Here is a 14,072-nt window from a genome sequence, read left to right on the forward strand (position 1 = left end):
TTGTTCGAACTTGTTCAAAAAAGGTCGAACAAATGGCAATCGAACACAAAAGAACCAAATTGTTCGTTTGAAACTTTCGAACAAACACAAACTAACAGTCTGTTTGATCGATAAATTCGAACAAATAGTTCGAATTGGCTTTTGTTTGTTCGAATCTGCTGATCAAGATTCAAACGATCCGATACGATCCCCGATGCCTAGTAGAGAGAGGTTAGAGAGGGGAGAAAAACAGAGATGAAGATAGAGATTACAGAGGGGAGATAAACAGAGATGAAGAGAGAGATTAGAGAGGGAAGAGAAACAGAAATGTAGAAGAGATTAGAGAGGGGAGAGAAACAGAGATGCAGAGAGAGGTTAGAGAATAGAGAGGGGAGAGAAACAGAGATGTAGAGAGAGATTGGAGAGGAGAGATAAAAAGAGATGTAGAGAGAGATTGGAGAGGAGAGATAAAGGGAGATGTAGAGAGAGATTAGAGAGGGGTGAGATAAAGAGAGACGTAGAGAGAGATTGGAGAGGATAGATAAAGGGAGATGTAGAGAGAGCTTGGAGAGGGGTGAGATAAAGAGAGATGTAGAGAGAGATTGGAGAGGAGAGAGAAAGAAAGATGTAGAGAGACTAGAGAGGGGAGAGAAACAGAGATGTAGAGAGAAACTAGAGAGGTATAGAGAGATGTAGAGAGAGATAGGAGAAAAGAGGTAAAGAGAGATGTAGAGAGGTGTAGAGAGAGATTAGAGAGATAGGAGACGAGAGATTAAGGGAGATGTAGAGATATTTAAGTAGAAAGATAAAGAGAAATGTAGAGAGAGATTGGAGAGGAGAGATAACGAGATGTAAACTTGTAAAGAGAGATAGGAGCCGAGACGCGAGAGATGAAGGGAGACGTAGAGAGAGATTGGACAGTAGGTACAAAGAGAGATGTAGAGAGAGAGAGTTGGAGAGGAGAGATAAGAGAGATGTAGAGAGAGAGAGAGTTGGAGAGGAGAGATAAAGAGAGATGTAGAGAGAGAGTTGGAGAGGAGAGATAAAGAGAGATGTAGAGAGAGAGTTGGAGAGGAGAGATAAAGAGGGATGTGTAGAGAGAGAGAGAGACTGGGTCGTTATGAGCCGCTGTCATCGAAAGACAGCTACTAGAACTGCATTTGTCCCCACGAGCCTCCCACGGCGCATTAAATGGCGCCTGTTTCTCTCTCATCCTCCACCTGCAACACGTACTCTCACATTCTTTCTCTCTCTACACGCTCTACTCCCGCACTCTGATCTTGCAGGATGAAGACGGCGATGAAGGAAATCGGCAGCAGAGATCGCCATTTCGAGCCTCGATCGGCGATTTTCTGCCGAGAAATGGCATCTCCGCTGCTTCTCCGGCGATCGTGAATATCTGATCTTGCATTATGGAGAACGGAGGCAGGCATTGGCGTTCCGGCGCCAGCTGCATCGGCTATCTGTTCATCTTCCTCTGTGAGCTCCTGATTTACCTTCATTTACTGAAGTCGCACCTCGATCTTAATCTTTATCGTTTTTCTTTCTTCTTGTATGGCATTGATTCGCTGATTTGTGCGATTTCGGCTTTGATTTTGCTTGTTCTTAACGAGTGATCGCCGGATTTGAATTCTTCGTCTTCTTTCTAGGTTTGTTACATGAATCTGAACCTTTACTCAGCTCGTCCGAAACGTGAATCTGAAACTATACCGGCTCCTATAGTTCCGCCTGAATCTTAATCTTCAAATCGCGCGTGAAACTCTTCTTTCATCTTCATTTTTTTCCGTGCACTCTTCTCCTACACGAAATGGAATTAAGAAGAAACTTACGAAATTTATTTTTAGCTCGTTAATCTCCGTCTATGAAATTTATTTCTAGCTCGTAAATCGTTCTCGGAGCCAGAGAAATACACTCCTCAGTCGCCGTTTCCCACGCGTTCATCTCTTGTATTTCTTCTTCAACAGCATGGGATTGCGCATTTTTTCAGGCACCGTCTGGATTTTGCTTTTTATTGATAGATTTGTCGCCGGATTTTAAAAATCTTGCCTCCTTCGCTCACTTCCTTCACATTTCCTTCTCTCTTTTCTTTTTCAACAGTATTGGATCGCATAATTAATCTTACTCAATCTGGAATTTGCTCGTTCTTATTGGCTTGATCATCAAATTTTAAAACTCGTGTGGAACCTTAAAAATTTTGCTTTTTCTCCAGTTTTCTTACAACCTGCCGCGATTGCAAAGATCAATGTGGATGAGAGCAACGGCGTGTTCTTGCCAGAAATCTCTCCAAGCAAGGCACCTCAGCCGTTCATGCCCTTCCTTGCTCCTTCTCCTCTGGGGCCATTCTCCAATGTCATTTCCCCCAAATTATCAGGTCCAACACCCAGTCGCAAATCAAAATTCTATGGCATATATTCTTACCTTTGTTCATGGTATTATCATCATTATCCTCTGCGACCAAAGTGATGAGGACTATTCTTCATTGTCATCCTGCCATGGATAGTGAGGACGATGATGGCTAGTCGTCATTATCATCTGTATCCATAAAATTGCAGTGGTGATGACTTTTTCTTCATTGTTATTGAGGTGGGAACGAATGATGATGATAAGGGGATGATGATGAATCGTCATTAGACCTGTTATTCGTTGATGCCTGAATGACTGTGATGATGTCAATATCATCACTATCTACTATCTTTGATAAATTGTTCTCGCCTTCTGGTATTGTAATCAGTAAAATAGAAATTCATTGATTTTGTTTAATTCGGATGACATATTGTGTGAAAGTATAGTTCTCTTTCTATTTTTCAGGGTGAGCTCAAGTATAAATCTTCAATTGTGATCATTCACCTTGGTTCAATTCCCTTATATCCATTAGTTTTTCAAAAATTAATTATGTGGAAGCGGAAGCTAAAGAAACCCCTTTGAGCAAAACGAAATCGTCACTCTTCTCATTGTCTAGGGCAACTTTATACAAAGTTAAAGTAGAAAGGAGAAAAAGACACTACAGCCCTTAACGCGGGCAAATAGAAATATGGCCGTTGCCTCAAATTGTGGACCCACGTGAGTGTCACGTGCGTCCCCCGTTAACAAATTACATCTGAACTCAAATCTTTCTCTGATATTATGATGACAACACCGTCACCATCACTCAAATTACTAAAAATGACGATAATGATGATGGTCTTTGGATAAGAATCCTAATTTTCGTCATAATGGAGTTTTTGAGGATAATGATGATGATTTACACAAAGGAAACAACTCTAATGGGCTTTCATTGATTCACAGGATTGTGTTCCTTGAATTTCTCGGCCGCAGAGAGCATGATCAAGACCACTGCCATTGACTGCTGGACCTCCCTAGCCCCATTCCTGGCAAACGTGATCTGCTGCCCACAGCTCCATGCGACAATGACCATCCTCCTCGGCCAGTCAAGCAAATCCAGTGGCGCACTTGCAATGGACACGGCTCAGGCAAATCACTGCCTCTCTGATTTGCAGAAGCTCCTTTCAAGCCAGGGGGCAAACGATGAGCTCGGAGAAATCTGCTCGCTGAAGGCATCAAATTTCACCAGGGGCAGCTGCCCGATTGGCGACGTAGACAGAGTGGAGAGCTTGGTGGACTCCAAGCAGCTCCTCACTGCCTGCAAGAGGGTTGACTCTGTCAACGAGTGCTGTACTCAGATCTGCCAAAACGCCATCACCGAAGCTGCCAGAAGATTGGCACTTGGAAGTGGACAAGCGCTGGAGATGGGCGGAGCTCTGGCCCTGCCGGAGCATCTCTATAGAGTAGATGGTTGCAAGAGTATTGTCATGAGATGGTTGACCAGCCGCCTCGACTTGTCATCTGTGAAACAGGTTCTCCGAAGGATCTCGAATTGCAATGTCAATAGTGGTGAGTAATCTTTAATCTGAAGCTTCTGAAGCAATGATTCGTTATGCATTTCCTGTTCGTGCTCCCTAAAATATCTGCACCTTTTGTGTTCAAGTTGTGAACTGAAATAAGATGATTCGGAAAAAAGATATTCCAATTGCTACCATAAATTTCATTTATTTGTATGATCATTCTTCTTTCCGTTTATCAGGTTTTTCTTGTTGATCTAAAAATTCGTCTGGAACAATCGTTCTATATCTTTTTTTGCTCTTTAAAATTTCGTCTGGAACTTTTATGATATAACTTTTGTGAAATGAACTAATTCAGTGTATAATTCTTTCAATGATTTCAAACGGTTATCATGTATGTCTTCCATGCGTAGGATACTTCTTCTTGTTGATTGTATTTTTTGTCGTTATCATATTTTGGCTGGGAACTCATCACAAATCATCTTTCGGTCTGCATTTGCTGTTATTTTACCTTTAAATATGGGACAAATCAATGGTGTAGTTGTGAAGTAAGCGAGTTTGTGAAATGTTTTCTGATATTTTTCATATATACCATTTATGTCTGTTTATCGTATTTATCTTCTTGATTGTATTTTAGGTCGTAACACCAACAACCATTCGATCATTCAAATCAATCATTCGATCTTCGTTACCTGTTATTCCTTTCCCCCTTTAAAATTGGAAATTTCATACGCTCCAATATTATTTTTTAAAGTAGCGATCAAGAAAATGATTCCGATTCATCATTGAAATGCGTGATCATTCTGTAGTTCAGTTTTTTATTCTTGATTGTACTTTGGATTTGAAAACAAATATTTGCTCTGCATTCCGTGTTTTTGTTTCCTGTTATATTGGAAACTTCAGTGCTTTAGTTCTGGCATTATAAAATTCGAGAAAATGATTCAAATGTTTACCATTGTTCTCATGTGCGATCATTCTTTTCTCTGTTCATCAGAATATCTATGACACTCTCTGAGAAAAGAAAATCCATCATTATCAACTTTTAAATGTACCATCTATGCTCATAAATTTAAAAGAAACCAGTTAGATTTGAACACGTTTCATGATCAAACTTGTCGATCTCCAGCTTGCCCATTGGTTTTTCCTGATGCTAAGAGGGTTGGCCAAGACTGTGCGGATGACATCAGCAACCGGACCGCCTGCTGTGCTGCCATGGATGGCTACGTGTCACACTTACAGAAGCAGAGTTTCATCACAAATCTTCAGGCTCTTGGCTGTGCTTCCCAGCTGGGTCGTCAACTGCAGGAGATGAACATATCTGCCAACGTGTACAGCCTCTGCCATGTCACCCTCAAAGATTTCTCTCTCCAAGGTTTTATTTTTTTTGTTTATTTCAGTATTTGCGGTCTTGATGATGATGAGGTGACAAAATCATCATCCCCCTCTCATAAACCCCTTCCAAATGACGAGAGATGACGAGACAATGTCATTGTCCCTTTGTAGACCCCACTCTAATTACAAGAGATGATGAGACAATCGTCATTGTCCGTTTGTAAACCCCGTTTGGATGACGAGAGACGATGGCGATACCATCATTTTCATGGTCATTTGTCCACGGAGAATGACGATGATGAGACAACATTGTCGTCTTCCCTTTCTAAACCCTGCCCTATTGATGAGAGACAATGCATCATCGTCATCATCAGCATTGGCATCATCATTCGTCCATGGGAGGATGATGATCTCGACGAAGGGTCTTTGGATGTTAATCACAAAGCAAAATTGTTAACCTCCGTTTGTAGAGCATGCTCAAATGAAAGGAGACGATGACGAAACTGTCTCTTATCAACTGAAGACGATGCTAACAGGGATGGGCTTTTAGATAACGTTGCCAGTTCCTTTTTTTTTGAATGATCTAACGTTTTCTTTATTATGATCTCACTACTGATGCCGCTGACTTTTTCGTGTTATGATGGAATCGATAAATGGTGATCCAGTTGGCTCACAAGGTGATTTTTGTTGTCATTAATCTCCCAAATTGACTTAGCTTTCCTCTTTTGTCTTTTTCAAATTTAGTAATTATATAATTTGGTTGGTGCAGAGTCCGGGTGTCTTCTGCCAAGTTTGCCCTCCGATGCGACGTTTGATCAGTTCTCCGGCATCAGCTTCACATGTGACCTAAATGATAACATTCCTGCTCCATGGCCTTCTGGATCTGAGCTCCCGTCATCATCTTGCAACAAGTGTATGTATTTTGCTATATTTTTTATTTTAACTTATTTTTTCTGTCGCATAATGAGTTTAACTTCGGTTTAAATTAGGCATATCAGTTCTTAAAATGTATTAGTAAGGTCTAAACTCCTGTTCTACAATTTTGGCTTTCATGACTTCTATCAAAAGCTGTTCGAAAGGCTTATTGTGAATTATTATGATAGTCAGGACTTTAAACTGGACGACTTTTATTGGGGGTACTTGCTGTCTGATATTAAGAGATTTATCATCATCGTTCATTTGATATGGATCTATGAAGAAATTTGTTCCTTTCTTGATACGGATGAATGGGTCATGACTGAAGTTTCTGTGGCTCACATATCTGGATACACTGTCATGTTTCCTAAATTAGAACAAATTTATTGGATTATGACTTATGTTTGCATCTCCAACTTAATTTGTATGCTTAATAGTCCACATTTGTTTATTTATTCTTCATTTTTTTTGCATCTAACAATTTTCTATGAAATTACAGCTATCACCTTACCGGCTCTTCCCGCCGCAACGTCTGGACAGAGCGGTAAGCTTGCCATCTTGTCTCCTCAAATTGTGCATCTATAGAAACTGACTATACTAAGGCCAGTGATAGGATTCTGACTAAATTAAGAAACGAATTCTTGAAAAGAAAGAATTTACTCACAATGATAGTTGCAGCAATGATAACTCTTCAGAAAGAGAGGAAAATCTTACGATCCGTATCGCCTTCTCGAACTCTCCAGCCGGATGCAGCTTGAGATCAGCAATGCCTCCAGATCTCCCGGTTCTTCCTCAAATGACCCATGCCCCTCCAGTCCGGAGGGGCTTCCTTATATAGAAGGAAGAAGTCCTTGCTTGTAGTCCGGGCAGTTAGTTACTACCCTGGGCAGTTACGATCTTGATCTTGGACTACATTGACTCCACACGTGTGGACCCAAGTGTGGTCCCACGTGCAGATTCATTCACGTTTTCTCCTTTCTGTCCTCCTCCTTTCTTCTTTCTTTTATATGCAATCCAAGGTATCGTAACATTAACCCCCCCCATCCACTATCATCTTGTCCCCAAGGTGAAAATCTGGGAACCGTTCCTTGATTGTAGATAGTGGTTCCCATGAAGAATTTTTAATAGGTAGTCCTGCCCATTTGATACACACCTTTACAAAACCATTAGAATCTCTCATATTCATCTCTTTAGCTGGGGTTAATTGCCATTCCAACTGTGGTGAGAGAGGAGTTAACACAACTGCTTGATCCTTAGGCCCAAGGGCTTTGTGCAACTGAGGCACGTGAATACGGGATGTAGACCACAAGAGGCTGGGAGGTCTAATTTGTAGGCGACTGATCCCACTCTCTTCAATATTTCAAAGGGTCCAAAGAACTTGGGGGAAAAGTTTTTCATTCACACGTTTGGCCAAAGATCTCATTCTGTATGGTCGCAACCTTAGATATCACCAACGCTAAAATTCACATCTCGCCTGTGTTTGTCTGCCTTCTCTTTCATCACTGCTTGGGCATCTGCTAATCTCTATCGCAAAGTTTTCAACATCTGATCAACCTCCAATAACAAAGTATCCGTCGCTGCTATAGGAGAAGCGGGACTACCATAGTGTAACAATTTGGGAGGATCTCTGCCATATACAACATTAAAAGGAGTAGTCTTCAGTGAAGAATGATACGATGTGTTGTATGAAAATTCAGCCCAATGCAACCACCTAGACCAAGTACTTGGTGTTACTGAAGTAAAGCATCTTAGGTACCCGTCTAGGCTTTGGTTCACTACCTCTGTCTGACCATCTTTTTGTGGGTGATAAGAGGAACTCATCCATAAACTAGTACCCTGGAGTTTGATTAAGTCTTTCCAAAAAGCACTTGTAAATACCTTATCCCTGTCTGAAACAATGGAAGTGGGAATGCCATGGAGGTGGACTATTTCTTTGACAAAATTTTCTGCAACCACCGAAGCAGAAAAGGGATGTTTCAGAGGAATAGAATGGCCGTATTTACTGAGTCGGTCAACTACCACCATAATACAATTGAAGCCGTGTGACTGAGGAAGGCCCTTCCAAATTTTCTCTGGAATTGGTAAAGGTTGCAGCAATCCTGCAGGCAAGAGACTTGAAATCTTGTGTCTTTGACAAATGTGGCATTGGTCCATGTATTCTTTCAATTCTCTCTTCATTCCTGGCCAATATAGATCTTTAATGATTCGATTGTTAGTCTGTAAGAACCCGGTGTGTCCACCCATGACTGAATCATGGTATTCTCCCATGATGTGAGGTATAAGTGAAGATTTGGCTGCCAGTACCAATTGGTCTCTTCAATCTTGTGTCTGATTCCAGTTTGAATAAAATCCAAGATGAATTAGCAGTTAAAGCTGATTCTTATCCAAATTTTTCCCTCACACATGGCATTACAATATAAATGGTTGGTGTATGAGATAATGTTTCCACTTCTGAACTGCCATTGCAATAGCCATCAGTTCTTGTTCATAGGCTTATTTCACTTGACTCTCCTGGGCAAAGCTTGACTGAAAAATGCAATTGGCCTGCCATTTTGCATGGGGACTGATCCAATTCCTACTCCAGATGCATCTGTCTCAATTACGAACCTGGAATTAAAATCTGGCAAAGCCAACACTGGTGTCGTAATCACGACTTCCTTCAAGTTCTCAAATGCCCTTTGTGCGAGTTTGGACCAGAGGAATGCATCTTTTTTCAGTAGAACTGTTTAAGGGGCTGCAAGAACCTTCTGTAGTAACCCATCAGTCCCAAAAATCCCCTTAATTCTTTTAGAGTTTTGAGGACTGGCCAGCTGCGCATGGGCTCCACCTTTACAGTATCTGCCATGACACCATCACGAGAGACCCAGTGGCCTAGGAACTCCAATTGGGAGCACCCAAATCAGCACTTCTTAGGATTAATGTGCAGTGAGTTTGATGTCAATATTACAAAAAACCTCATGCAAGTGATCGCGATGATCTTCCAAAGTTTTACTATAAACCAAAATGTCATCGAAGAAGACTAGTAGAAATCGCCTCATGTAAGGTCGATGATTGAAAAGTAGCTGGTGCATTCATTAACCCAAAGGGCATTACTCTAAACTCGTAGTGGCCCTCGTGACTATTAAATGCCGTTTTTGGAATATCTTCCTCTTTCATCCGGATTTGGTGATAACCTGATTTCAAATCCGATTTGGAAAAAATCATGGAGCCATGCAACTCATCAAGCAGTTATTCTACTACTGGAATAGGATATGGATTTGGTACTGTCATCTTATCCAAACCTTGGTAGTCGACACAGAAACGCCAACCTGATTCCTTCTTGACTAATAACACCGGACTTGCAAAAAGGCTGTGAGATGGTTTTATGAATTCTGACTCTCAGTAATTCTTGGACTAACTTCTCGATTTTATCTTTTTGGATATAGGAGTATCTGTAAGGTTGGAGGTTTACAGGTTGTGAATTGGGTAATAAATGGATTATGTGATCAATCTCACGGGGTGGAGGTAGAGTGGATGGGCATTCAAACACTGATGGATAAGTAGACTTTAAGCTGGCTTCCAATTCTTTGTTGTCTTCGTTGGAGCTTTGAATGATAATCCCTTCCAATCTATATAATTCCATCATCATCACTTGCTTTTGTTTCAATGACTTTTTGGCTGATTTTGGATCTAGGCTCCCTCTAGATAGCTCTTGATCCTCTTTCAGCTTTATTACTCGGTTGTCCACCTTGTACTTGATTATAAGTTTTTCCCGATGAATATGCGTCCATCCCAATGATGTGAGCCATGCCATTCCCAAAATCAGGTTGGTATTTCCCAACTGCAAAGGTAAGAAGTTTGTTCTCATTACCACACCTTGAACCGAGAATTGTATCCCCAAACACATGCCTTGTCCTTTTGTTGCTTGTCCGTTACCCAAAATCACTTCAGATAGTATCAAGTCATCAGTTTTGAATTTGAGTTCATCAATCAGCTTCGAACAGATGACGTTATGGGAAGCTCCACTATCCAGTAAAATTGTGACGTCTTTCCCTTGCATTTCTCCTTTTAACTTCATAGAATTGGGGCTAATACTGCCCAGAATAGAATGAAGAGATACATGAGCAGTTAATAAGTTTCCTTCCACTGTATGCTCCTCACCGTCCGACCAATCTTCATCTTCATTGCTCTGTTCATTAATTTCCAACTCTTCCTACGGTATAATCAGGATCTGTAATGATTTCTTGCACCTATGGCCTGTACCAAGCTTATCATTACAATGGTAACATAACCCTTGCTCTTTCCTTTTTAAGTATTATTCCTTTTTAGTCAATGATAGCCTCTTCTGCTTCTTAGCAACTTCATCTTGTGCTCTCTGGTATGAAATCTACACTGGTTTGACTTGGTTCTTGAGCGCATTATTATGCTTGAGATCTCCCTCTTCAGGTGTGACAACAGCCTTACTAGATGACCAGTTAGACTTCTTCGTGACCTGCTAAGGTTGAAACTGATTATGTCGAGATTCGTCGTATACTTGCCATATAGTTTCTAGCCATTTCTCAGCTTCCAATGCAGCATCCATAATGTTCCTCAAACCCTTTGGCTTTCCTCTCTTTGTTTCTGCAAAAAATTCTGGTCTCAGACCTTTTGTGAAGGTCTCTTCTGCTTTAAATTCTTGAATGGGGGGCAAATATACTGATAGTCTTCCGAATTCTTCTCTATACTCTTTGACAGTGCCAATTTGTTTGATGTCCATAAATTGATGCATGATATTATCAGATAATGTATCATCAAAACGTTTACCAATTCACTACTTGAAATCTTACCAATCAAGAAAAATGTATCTGTCTTCTGTCCATATGTACCATTGGAGCGCCGCTCCTTCTAAACACGACATCACTTTTTCCCATCTATCACTTTCCTCAATTTTGTGGACTCTAAAATACTTCTCCATGCTGCGTAGCCATCCTTCAACATCCTCACCTCTGAATGTCGGAGCTTCAATCTTGCTGACACTAATGTAAGTAGGCGCAACGGTTGAAGTAGATATTTCTTTGTGTACTTCTTCTCTCGTTCCCCGCTGATCAGTATCCCAATCTTTTGCCTTCCCTGTTGACGCTTCTTCCGGTTGCAATGAATCCAATCTTGTTGTTATATTCCGCTACATCTGAATCATTATATCTCTATTCTCATTCCCAGACTTCTGTAATTCCTCATTCGACTTTTTTATCTCCTCTCGTAACACCTATTGCTCCTTTTTCATATCCGCAATAATAGACTCCATTTCTTCAATTCTTGATTCTAGTGCCTTGAGAGTCACGGTGTCCAACACCACGGCGCTGATACCAATGATAGGATTCTAACTAAATCAAGAGACAAATTCTTGAAAAAGAATGAATTTACTCGCGATGATAGTTGCAGTGCTGATAACTCTTCAGACCGGAAAATCTTCAGCTCCGTATCGCCTTCTCGAACTCTCCAGCCGGATGCAGCTTGAACTCAGCAGTAGACATGGTTGTTCTGTTCTCTTTGTGCGAATTGGGCGAATTGTTCGTTTGGTTCGGTTATCCGAACAGAACAAAAACAAATTCGCACAGAACATCACGCAGGCCCGCGTGCTGTTCGGCTTGTGCAAATTGTGCAAATTTGTGCGAATTTTAAACACTGTAAATTTTGTTCTAATTGTGCAAATTTTTACCCATTGCAAATTTTGTTCAAATTGTGCGAATTTGACAATGTGTGCAAATTTTGTTCGAATTGTGTGAATTTTGGTCGTATTGTGCGAATTTTGTTCAGACTGCAAATTGTTCGAACACCTGTTTTAATTTTGGCACAAAAAAGAACAGAACAACGAACAGACCCCTGTGCAGTTCTTTTGTGCGAATTTTTTGTTCGTTTTAAACAAACAGAATAGAACGACGATGTCTACTCAGCAGCGCGTCCAGATCTCCCAGTTTTTCCTCAAATGACCTATGCCCGTCCAGTCTGGAGGGGGCTTCCTTATATAGGAGCGAGAAGTCCTTGCTCGTAGCCCGGGTAGTTAGTTACTAACCTGGGCAGTTACGATCTTGATCTTGGACTACATTGACTCAACACGTGTGGACCCAAGTGTGGTCCCACGTGCAGATTCATTCAGGTTTTCTCCTCTCTGTTAGTCCTTTTTTCTTCTTTCTTTTATATGTAATCCAAGGTATCGTAACAGCGAGCTGATTTGATAAACTTGATTAATTTTTCCTGTCTAATTTCCATATCTTGATTGCTATATATTTAAGGCCTTTAAATGATCTTCTGAAACATTTTGTATGATTTGCTACTAGTATTGCCAAGACTATGCCATAAAATGATTTAGTTCTCTTTTGAGTACCTTAATATTTTTGTTCTATTTATGTCTCTTGTGCTTTATTTTCTATAAGGGTGTTCCATTTCTTACTCATCAATTTGGTGTATAGTTTCTTCAATCCTTTTTTTTTCATTACACAGCACGTAGGGTAAAATATTCTTAAACGCCGATTTAGTTTCAATAACATTGGTCTTCGCCATGTGCAGGGGAGATTAAAAAATACATGGGGCTTGGAGTGATTCTCCAATCAATTATAATTCTTCTGTGGTTCTTATGTTGAAATGATTATGAAACATATGATTCATGAAATTTCTTTGCGTCTCAAGAATGCATTAATGTGGCCCTTAATATCAGTTAGTATAACCGTGATTCTACTATAAAATGTGCTCAAAATTATTATTGGTTTTCATCCGTATTAGCCCCTAATCAACATTTGAGTAATAAATTAAATTATGTGCCAATTACTAAAATCACATCAGATATTTTTGAACACCCTAGATATACTGTTTGATTCTCCAGAATCCCGTGCCTTTTGGCACTTCTTGTTGTCAAATTTAATAATGAATATTTAGGCCTTTTTTGTTTAAATTAATACTCAATTGGCCACTGTGGAATATTGGAATTTTCAATTTAAATAATTCTCCACTATTTAAAGATCTTTGGTTGCCCAGGCCAATGCCTTGATAATTTTCTATAAAAAGAGAAAATTGTGGACTATGGCAAGGTTGAAATCTCAAAAACAAAATTTACATTTTGCGTATGCAGTTGACATAAAGTTCCAAGTTATTATGGAATTATATTTTAGAGAAAAAATTAAATAAGCAATACCCGGTGATACTTGTTTCCTCTGATGTTAAGTAAGTTGATACATTATACATGTGGTACAGTTGTAGCAACAAGACAAACACGTTTGATAATATATAATATCATATTTAAGAGAACCATAATCTGGAAAGATTGAGCTTTGAAAATTGTAGTCAGTACGATGGATGTAATACTTTCATTTTCCTAGTTTTGCCCGTCACGATTTTATGGGTTCATATTTAAGTTTTTTGAAGGAAGCTCCAAAGGAGAAAATGGGAAGTTATACTGTGGATAAATAAAATAAACGGGGAATGGTGACAACCAAATGGATCAAACTGAAGAATCCATTGATTGGAATTTTAATTAAAGTTCACAGTAAGGCTTTATTGACTTAAGTATTGAATGGAATAAGCTATCCTTGTTCAAGAGGTAAACCCATGGTCAACAATGGATGTATGTTGAGTATATTGCATAAAAAACGACCAATGCATCAAAAGGGGGAGGATATAGAATAACTTACAATGGTTTCATGAATTTCTGTAGATCTATTTCTCATCTCAAACTCCAAATATTGTTTTTTTTATTATATATCGGTTCAAATCTGAATGTGAAATATGGATTTTCTTATCAACTAGAATTCATACAACTAAATTACTCCATAAAAACACCTCCTTTACTTTTATATCATTCAGGAAATTAAATTATTACCACGGAAATATGACCAATATCATAAATCAAAGAAATATATATTAATCTTACCAGATAAATATGCATAAAATAAATTACAGCATCCATTATTTCAATCAGTTATGAGCAAAAAATGATGATGAAGGTCAGCTAAATGTATGTCATGTATGCATGTCAGAACCCAGCTGATGGGGTCG

At 39.7% G+C, this 14,072-nt stretch overlaps 1 protein-coding gene across 1 annotated transcript; it reads left to right on the forward strand.

Annotated features, from left to right (window-relative positions):
* Positions 1-1,160: 1,160 nt before the first annotated feature.
* Positions 1,161-12,720, forward strand: LOC144700906 (putative GPI-anchored protein At1g61900). The gene is made up of 8 exons (XM_078572488.1): positions 1,161-1,458; positions 2,189-2,350; positions 3,265-3,870; positions 4,945-5,190; positions 5,816-5,827; positions 5,920-6,063; positions 6,565-6,609; positions 12,591-12,720. The coding sequence occupies exons 1-8, from the start codon at positions 1,392-1,394 to the stop codon at positions 12,662-12,664; spliced, it is 1,356 nt and encodes a 451-aa protein (XP_078428614.1). The 5' UTR covers positions 1,161-1,391; the 3' UTR covers positions 12,665-12,720.
* The last annotated feature ends 1,352 nt before the right edge of the window (positions 12,721-14,072 follow it).

This window comes from Wolffia australiana, chromosome 3 (genome assembly GCF_029677425.1).
Source record: "Wolffia australiana isolate 7733 chromosome 3, ASM2967742v1".
NCBI classification, from domain to species: Eukaryota; Viridiplantae; Streptophyta; class Magnoliopsida; order Alismatales; family Araceae; genus Wolffia; species Wolffia australiana.

What these genes read in the sequence shown, in the direction of transcription:
- LOC144700906 (XM_078572488.1), top strand. Translation starts at nt 1,392, where the DNA reads ATGGAGAACGGAGGCAGGCATTGGCGTTCCGGCGCCAGCTGCATCGGC. An exon ending in CTATCTGTTCATCTTCCTCT is followed by an intron (nt 1,459 to 2,188) that starts GTGAGCTCCTGA and finishes CTTTTTCTCCAG; the next exon opens with TTTTCTTACAACCTGCCGCG. An exon ending in GAATTGCAATGTCAATAGTG is followed by an intron (nt 3,871 to 4,944) that starts GTGAGTAATCTT and finishes GTCGATCTCCAG; the next exon opens with CTTGCCCATTGGTTTTTCCT.